Genomic DNA, 9,999 nt, shown 5'->3' on the forward strand with positions numbered 1-9,999 from the left:
GGTCCGGTCTTTTGGCATTTTTACAACTTCCTCGCTTATTTGTAGAGTTCATCGTGACCGATCGTCTTTGAGACTGACTCGTCTCGTCGCGATTCGAGTCCCGGGTTCAAGAGATATGAGCCGGAAGTTTGATGCTTACGCGCATGTAATCCCGCTTTTCGATTGGATTACGTACTATTTGAGTCTTTGGGCTTTAGTCCGAATTTGTTGGGCTTCACATGGGCTTGATCGGAAGGCATGTGTATACTCCCTATTCCGTGCTTAAATCTTTGGCTTTATCATAATTTTTACATTAGTTGCTCCAACCTGCAAAAAGCACGAAGATGTGATTATTTCATGATTATTAAGCACAAAATTGACCGAAATGTTATGTCTCTACAGGTTTTTATAATACAGTTTTGGGTGCTTATCAGACATTAAATGTGCAGCTTATTAGCACAATGCCTCAATTCTATGGCCAAAACATCAATGTAAGTGGGTTCCTCTCCATCTTGGATATTTTTTCCAAAACACATGTGCTTCTATTTGCAGTTCTAAACTTATGGAGCTAGTTATGGTGGTTGATTTAGGCAGGGCCGGCTCAAGCCAAGATGTGGCCTTAGGCGACGCCTTTATTTCCTAGGCCATCTATAATCACAAAAAAAATTTACTATATATTCACAATTTACTATATATAGAGTAAAATAGAGATAGAGAGTAAAATATGTTGACTTTAGCTCTACTTTATTGACTTTAGCTCTACTTTATTGACTTTAACACTACTTTTAAAGGGATAGGGAGCCATTGGACTCAGCCTAACTCGCCATATGGGGTGAGCCGGCACTGGATTTAGGGACCACCGGACCAGGAACTCAGGAAGCAGAAAAAGAATTTATATTGTGAAGAAAGTAAGAAACAGATCATCGAACAATCTGCGATGTACCTAACTGCTGTCACTGCAATAACTGAAGGTCTTCAAGTGGCAATGGAGATGGACTAAAAAGTATTTTGATGTGTCAAGCGACTCAAAACTTGATGGATATTTTAACAACATTCTTGGTACCTGCTCAGTGCTCAGGCTCATGGAAATGTAAAGATCCTTCATTTTAAGGCCAAATTCAACCGCCTAATGTTGTTGTTGCTTGTGGGAACGAGGAACTAGCGTAAAATAGGAGTTGCTAATAAGCAACCTACTGAAGAGTTGCACTGTACAACTTGATGGAAATAAGCTGACGTTGGCATGTACATATAACAGGACTCGTTTTCCATTGGCCATTGGTCTAATAATGAGAAGAGGTAGAGAACATTACACAGCCTTGTATCTGAGAACTGAACCAAACATTGAAGAATAACAAGAAGCAGAAGATTACATAAAAATGGGCATAAAAGATTCAGGGGAATCAGAAGAAGCACTTTTAATCAGTTTTGCAGCAACCCCAACAACAAGTGTAAGTTCATACCAACAAATACCAAAAGACACATTCCACTTGGCCTACATAATTTACTTCACTTTGGGTGCTGGTTATCTTTTACCATGGAATGCATTCATCACAGCCGTCGATTACTTTTCCTACTTGTATCCCGATGCAAGTGTGGACCGTGTTTTCGCACTCTTTTACATGGTTATATGTTTGATTTGCTTGCTTGGGATTGTTGTTTATGCTCATAGATCGAATTCTTGTGTTGGTATTAATGTTGGGCTGGTTTTGTTTATGGTTTCAATGCTTGTTATACCAATTATGGATGTTGTTTATATAAAAGGGAGAGTGGGATTTTATAATGGCTATTATGTTTCTATTGCTGCTGTTGTACTTTCTGGTATTGCTGATGCTTTCGTTCAAGGTGGTGTTATTGGTTCTGCTGGTGAACTTCCTGAAAGATACATGCAAGCTGTTGTTGCTGGAACTGCTGCTTCTGGTAATACTTATTTATTTATTTTTCTAACTTTGGGGTTAAAGATAGATTATTTATTGTGTTTTATTGCTTGTTTTGGATTTTGATGGGGTAAGGATGGGTAGAATTGGGATTAGTTTTTTAGGTAGAAATGCCATGTTTAGTACTCCCTTGTTAAAGAGGTAGGCAGATCTGAAGCTGCATTTTGATGAGGTGTTTTTCTAATGGGTGGAAGTTGGGTTTTCTTATGGATGTAGAGTTTGGAAGTATGATTTCATTCATTGATGGGTAAGGATTGGTAGTAGGGGAATTTGGTTCTCACAAACCAAGTTCCTGCAAAGGAGAGGGGATTTTTTTTTGGGAAATTGCTAGGACGTTGCCCCATATTTTGGTTTACTGTATAATATTAACGTTTTAGTGGTAACTTTACCAAACGAAAATATAAAATGAGACAGGCAGCAAGGAAGGAGATGCATTGCCGGTTGGTCTTTCTATAATTTTATCTCTTCCTCTATATACCCTTTTTACATCACCATTTGAGATTCCAGATTGCTGTTCATACTTGCATTTTTCATATGGACAGCTTTTCTAGGAAAACTTTGTTACAAATACCCTCTCATTAATCTTTGAGAAGTTGTTTACTGAGGAATCCCGTTAGGGAGAATGAGCATTAGCGTGAGGTTTCCCGACTTAATGCAACATTCTTGGTAGTTCCATCCTTAGTAGGGTGTAGATAGTTTAATTGGTAAGTCTGTTTGTTATCTTTTATTTTTGGTTGTTCCTCACTGTGTGTACATATTTTAGCAAATAAATATGTGACACGTGACAACATTTTCTTAACGCTCGAGTATGGTCTTAGTGTGGGTAGGAAGTACCAGAACACACTTTAAGTCTAAGTCCTGACTAACTCACCTCCTAAGTTCGGGAGTGAAATAAGAAGAGGAGGTTCCAAATTGGTTGGAGTAGTAGGTCCGAATTGCTAACTCCTGACTAGGAACTCTAAATCCGGAACTACCAAGTTTAGAACTTCAACTCCAAATCTGAACCTGAACATGTTTCCTTGTTGTTCAAGACAATAAAGAAAATATATTGATTTGGGAGACATGAGCTTCTAGAAGAGTCTGGATAAGATTTGACAAGAGATTGGTTCGTAGTTAAACACTAATTACTTAATTCACAAGTAATTATGGAAACCTAATCTATTCTTATAAATAGAATAGTTGAACTACGTTTTAAGTTTGATTCCTCTTCATAGGATACGTAGGCAGCCATTAAAGAACGTGGTTCAACTCGTAATCTTCTAGATCTCTTATTCTTCTTGATTCAATACTTCTCATTGTCCTTTGATCATCAACAAAATATTTGTGTTTCTAGATTAGGAAAATCAATCACACTCACTCTTTTAGTATGTTGCACATAGTTTGTCAAGCACACATATGTAGAATTCCAGGTGCCATCCAGAGTTGATTGTTTTCTTCTGTGGCACGTTATGCCTTTTCAAGTAGTATCCATACTGTTGATGATCTCGTAAAAGATAGGAAACACTTGTGCATGAGGATCAAGGAGTTTGTTGTTCATGTTCTATCACTTGTAATATGCAGCAGCATGCTAGACTGCCTACATGAATCTACAACGAAACTGGGATCAGTTAAGGACCTAAGGTTTTTAAATATAAATTGTTGGCTGTCAAGAGCTCAAACGGGATTTGGACAAAAGAGTGAAAGACTACCTCTTACATGCATCTAAAGTGAAAATCTGTTCTTGTATTAGTTAAGTTGTTGTCACCTAAATTCTTGGCTGTCATTTAGTCCACTTTATTGGTGAAATAGGATAGGGAACTTTCTTCTTCTTCTTCTTCTTCGTCCAAGCACTAGTAAGGAAGACTCACAATGTTTCAGGCCAACAAAAAACGCAAAGTTGTCAAACCATTAGGGGCCCTAGAACCTAATGATGCTCTTTCTATTCTTCTCTTCACAAACTTATAGACCAGTTACGGCGTTTTTATTTATTTTTTCATTTTATTTTTTTTTAAGAGGGGTTAAGTTCAATTTTTCCTCTGTCTTTATCCCATGTAGCTTGGGATCCCTTTTTGATGAGATATAAGATTTGTTAATGGGCTGACAGGTTTTGAACCCAGGTCTACGGTAATAACTCTTATAAACATAATCATGGTAGCTGGCACCAGAATTAATGCTGGGAGTTGGGACCATTGTTTACCCTACATTTGTCAAGTTCAAATAATGCTCTTCCATCACCATGATATCTGTTAGTCTAAGAATAGAAGTGGTCTACATAGCTAAGATCAGTAATGCCTATATATATTGAGTAAGGTCTCTCTGAAGCCAACTGGGTGGAGAGGACGCCTCCCTGTTTTTCCTTTCCAAATATGCATACTTGTAATTTGACTACCTTAGAAGATCAAAGTCATCCTTAGTCGTCAGTTCAATTAAGCCTCCCGTTATTTGCTTCATTTCTCTTGCTGATTCGTTACCTACATGAAATTAGCTGCATATTGTTGTTGATATGGTTTAAACGAAAAGGATAACCTGGTGTCCTGGACTGATTTGGTATATATGAGGTGAATATTCAGTTTAAATCACATTTACTTTCTAGTCTTTTCTTGTTTGATTCTTTGCTTATGCCAAGGTCGTCCCTCGTTGTTCTTATTAATTGGTTGAAATTTTTTATGTTTAAAAATATTATCACCAAGGTAATACTAAATTCAAGAGCAGAGCATATGCCATGCTTCATTTGGTATTGGTTATTATTTTTTGCATCTGAGTCAAGGCACCCTAGAAATATAGACTATCCTATGTTAATTTAGTGTATTAGGATTTTGTTCTCTGTGGTAGGATGGACAGAATTAGCATACAGATAATATATCCTAATATTGAACTATGGAATGCAGGTGTGCTAGTTTCAATTTTGAGGATCATAACCAAATCAGTATTTTCACAAGATGAACATGGTATACGAAGGAGCGCAAACCTTTATTTTGCTGTCAGTATCGTCTTTATGGCCATTTGCATTGTTTTCTGGAATGTGGCAGACCGGCTTCCAGTTATCAAGTACTACAAAGATATAAAAATGCAGGCAGTAAACGAGCACAAAAGTGGGAAAGCATCACTGACAGGGTCTGCATGGAGATCAACCTTGTGGGACATTGTAGGCAGAGTGAAGTGGTTTGGGTTTGGGATTGTCCTTATCTACATTGTGACATTGTCCATATTTCCAGGATTTATTTCAGAGGATGTGCACTCCCCAGCTCTCAAGGATTGGTATCCGATACTTCTCATTTCCTGCTACAATGTGTTTGATCTGGTTGGCAAGTCTTTGACTGCATTTTATCTCCTCGAGAATACAAAAGTTTCTGTTGGTGCCTGTGTCGGAAGGCTTCTGTTTTATCCCCTCTTCTTGGGTTGCTTGCATGGTCCTGAGTTCTTCAGGACGGAGATCCCAGTGATAATTCTTACAAGCCTTCTCGGTTTGACCAATGGCTACTTCACAAGCGTCTTGATGATTTTGGCTCCCAAATCAGTACAAATACAACACTCGGAAACTGCAGGAATTGTCACTGTACTTTTCTTAATTGTTGGCCTTGCATTGGGTTCGGTTGTATCTTGGTTTTGGGTCATTTAGTTGCAGTCTTAAATTGATTATGCTGTCAAATACAATTACTGATTTGGTTACCTGTTTATCTTTCAATCCCCTGTTTACAACTGTGTAAAACACCTCTTTAAATTGTATAAATTTGCAACATTTTATGATAATTTGCTCGGGCAGTTGTTTATTCTTAAGTCTACATTCTCTTAATTTTCTAGGGTGCGCAGGTGTACAGGTACGCTGGCACGAGGCCCTTGGACAGTACTCTTTGTAGCACACCAGTACTCTTTTGCCTATACGAGTGGCTCAGATTCAATTTCTCACTCTCACACTAGATTTACTTTTTATTAATGTCCATGAATTAACGTCACTGCCTACCCCCTCTTTCCAGATCTGCTTACCCCATCTTTCCAGATCTTAAGGTAATTTAACTAGTTTTTAGCACGTGGCGACGGCACGATGATAGGAGGGCCTGAAGAAAAAAAAATAAAGAGAATTGGTTGGGATGGGGCCAGAGGAAAAAACTTGGTGCCCGAATGATTTTGTGGTTGGGTGGGGCCAGAGAAAAAATAGGAAAAAAAAAAAAAAAAAAACGTTGGTTAACGTATTTGACACAGCAACGTATTTGAGACGGTTTGGTGGCTCGCTCACCGACAGCCTCTTTACAAAAGATCATAAATAATAAGTCATCTTTTATCACTCTACTCTCTTCACATTGTACATTCGTTCTTTAGCTCATCATCAGTTTGTCCTGGGCCTAGATTTGACATACCGCGATGGCACTTAAATTACTCTCAATTTCACCTAAGTCAGCCTCCCAACGCCTTAGAAGAATATCCCAAACTTACCAAGGAATTAGAATCGAGCGACCAAGAGAATAATGAGAACAGTGTTTGTTTTTACTACTTATAAGTGTTTGCTATTTATAAGTGCCAAACACTTATAAGTGCTACTATAAATAGGTCTTAAAACCTGTTTGTTTTTTGCTACTTATAACTTATAAGTGATAGGGGTGTTTGTTTTTTCAAGCACTTATAAGTGGCGACATTACAATTGTACCTATATTTTAATAACACATGTACTTTCTTGTTGAAGTTAATGACGATCATATAAGAAATCAATTTAATAGAAGTAGAAATAAATTCATATAGACCATGTATTAAACAATCCACAATAGACATACTGTTTATTATGATAATCATGAAGTGCTATTGGAAAGACATTAACTTCTTTTCATTTGCATCAACTCATTTGCTATTTGGTCAGTTATGTAATTTTATATGCGTCCATGGGTAGTTATGTAATTTTATGTCTAATCCCAACTTATAAGTTGGCGTAAGTAGGATTTTATCGCTTACAACTTTCGGCCCTACTTATAAGTTTTTTTGACCGTTGGCTACTTATAAGTGGGAAAAAACAAATGGGTCAAAAACAAGTAGTCCACCACTTACAAGTGCTTATAAGTGGTCTAGCACTTATAAGTAGGAAAAACAAACACCCCCTAAGAGTATGGATGTAAACACACTTGTATTATTCACTCAAAACTTTGAGAACCCACCCTATTAAATAGATAGATGGAATGAATCTTCTAGATTGCATAGATTACAAAACATGTCCTACATCTAATAGTTACTAGATAATATCTACACTTTCTAGAAACATATATTCTAGATATTTCTTGTATTCTAGATATCTCATAGAAATATCTACAGTATACAAATTATCATAAGAACATTCTAGATACATTTTCATTTATATATACTAGTTTATTATACACTGACAGTGAAGTAGTTGTAGCCGCAATCATGTTTATTTGGTTGAAAGTATGTAGACAAAGCCCAGCAACATCTTTGGAGTGTTTCACTTTCATTTTGAAGTACAATTTTCTTTGGGAACTGAATTTTCCACTTATCTTTTTACCACTTCTACTGATTTTCAATTCAATAGACATAAATACCCTTGGAGATAAAACCAAGAACCCTCTTCTTCTTTGAATTTTATGTTTCTAAAAAATTTAAATTGACCCAGTGAGTGGTTTGATTCTTTTCAATGCTCACACTATAACGTTAAATATAGTTGCCAACTCGCCGTGTTAATTGTTCTATGTTTTGATTATATTGTGTACAAGAAAAGAAATGTATCTGAAAGCCAAATTGCATAATTTATATATTTAATCAAAGAATGTAAAATTCAATAGTTAGAGCCTAAATGAGAGTGGGACTTTGGAGGTGAGGTAATGGTGCTAAGGAAAGCAGTCCCCATTTCTCATATTTTCTATCGGTTTACTTTTAGTTTTGCAATATTTCTTTGCATTTGAGAAGAGAAAAGAGGAACACAACAACGACAAAACTGGATTGTGATTGTTTCTTTCGATCCTGTTTCGGTAGAGGCTAGAGAGGGAGGGTGTGAGGAAGAAGAAGTTTCCGTCCTTCACTTTTTCCCATTCTAGTGATGAACCAAGGTTATTCCTGTCTTTTGACATTGTAAACCCGTGGAACTGTCAAAAAAAGAGCGTGGAACATTGCGGTTCCTTTTCTTTTGGTGCACCATACCATTCTTAGGAGACTGCAGGTATGAACCATGAATAAGAAAATCCCCATCCAAACTTCGCATGCGCACTTAATTGTAGCAAGAGATTGTACCATCCCAACATATTTCATGAAGCATGATTGTTTATCAAGATTGTGAATTGTGAGATTCCACTTGAAAGACACAACATTAGTTCACATTGGACCAAACCAACATACTTTCAAACTTTCAATACTAATGTAATATAAAATTATTCTCGTTCAGTGAACGGGCAAGTACACAATACAAGGAGATCCATTGTCACCATACTTTTTTGTCTTGGTAATAAAAATATTATGTTGTATCTTTAGAGATAGATTGTCCAGAAGAATGATCAACTACCACCCTAAATGCAAAAGAATCCAGCTTTCTCACTTAGCCTTTGCAGATGATGTGTTGATATTTTGTAAGGGAGATATGAATTCTATAATTGCTCTTAAAGGGTGCATAGAGGAATTTGGTGCTGCCATTGGATTGAAGATTAATGCTCACAAAACTTCTCTTCTTATTGGTTCCATCTCTTGTCATGATACTTTGGCTCTTGCGTCTATCCTTAGCGTTGAATTGATTTCTCCTCCAGTCTAGTATCTGGGTCTCCCTCTTTTCACTGCTAGATTGGGAATTAGAGAGTGCCAGCCTTTGGTAGAGAGGGTTACGACTAGAATCTCATATTGGAAAGCTTTATGTTTATCTCATGCAGGAAAATTACAATTGATTACTTTGGTTCTTATGTCCTTTCACACATTGGTCTAGGACTTTTATATTGCCTATATTAGTCCTTGAAGAGATTCAGAGAGTTTGTGCTAGATTTTTATGGGGTGACACTAAGCTAAAGAGAGTGGTACATCAAGCAAGCATCTCCACCCTGCAAAAAGAAAAGGTTGATGGTGGGCTTGGTATTTTGAACTTGAAAGTCTGGAATCAAGGGGCCATGTGTGGTATTATTTTCAAAATAGCTTCCAAAGAAAGTTCCATCTGGAGTGACTGGGTGTGGGAACAACTTCTATAGAGAAAATATTTGTGGACCATGAACATTCCTTCTTAATGCTCATGGTCATGGAGAGCTATTTTGACGGCTAGATCATATGCAAAAAACTTCATATCATATAGTATTGCAAAAGGGGAGCAAACATGGCTCTGACATGATTTATGGTGTACTTCTAGCCCTCTTATTCAGCACCAGTATGCAGTTGATGCTTTGGACCTGCCTTTAAATTCCAAAGTGAGTGACCTAATCTCCAATGGTCATTGGAATGATAGAGTTCTAAATCTGCAAGTAGGGACTCTTAAAGAAGACATTCGTAATACTAACATCAATACTCATCTCCCCATGGATAAGAGTTATTTGGACTCCTCATCAGAGTGGCATTTATTCTTCTCATAGTGCTTATCATGCTTTACTAAGGCCGCAACCTTGTGTGAAGTGGCACCAACTTGTCTGGGGTAAGATTGTTTTGCCTAGATACTCTTTTACATGTTGGCAATTATTCTCTCATAGTTTATCAACCCAGGATAGATTGGTTCAGAAGAAGATTCTCACTCACTCATCATGTTGCCTATGCACCTATCATAGAGAGAACTCTAAGCATTTATTCTTTGAATGCCCTTATTCTAGAGAAGTTATTACAGGTATCATTAATATACTTGGCATGCATCTCCACTGATTCTAGAAATGCCAATAAAGAGTGGTCCTCTATTCTCAGGCTTTGTAAAGGAAAAACATTATCAAAGACATTTATAAAGTGTACTTATGTGCACTTGTTTATGAGATTTGGAGGGAGAGAAATGGGAGAAGATTTCAAAACATATCCAGGCCTACATTTAGTGTGATCAACAAGATTATAAGGGATATCAAAGCTTATTTGCAGGTTAAAATCCCAAAACTGCCATATACATTAGAAGCAAGAAATCTTTGTGAGAGGATTGACATTGAAGCTGAATTCAAGATGGAAATAA

General features: G+C 37.1%; 1 protein-coding gene across 1 annotated transcript; it reads left to right on the forward strand.

Moving 5' to 3' along the window:
• The first annotated feature begins 1,204 nt into the window (after nt 1-1,204).
• On the forward strand, nt 1,205-5,642 carry LOC147504029 (equilibrative nucleotide transporter 1-like). The gene is made up of 2 exons (XM_086557133.1): nt 1,205-1,896; nt 4,781-5,642. Exons 1-2 carry the CDS (start codon nt 1,356-1,358, stop codon nt 5,509-5,511), a joined length of 1,272 nt encoding a protein of 423 aa, XP_086413259.1. The 5' UTR covers nt 1,205-1,355; the 3' UTR covers nt 5,512-5,642.
• The last annotated feature ends 4,357 nt before the right edge of the window (nt 5,643-9,999 follow it).

This window comes from Coptis chinensis, chromosome 4, assembly GCF_015680905.1.
Source record: "Coptis chinensis isolate HL-2020 chromosome 4, ASM1568090v1, whole genome shotgun sequence".
Classification (NCBI taxonomy): domain Eukaryota; kingdom Viridiplantae; phylum Streptophyta; class Magnoliopsida; order Ranunculales; family Ranunculaceae; genus Coptis; species Coptis chinensis.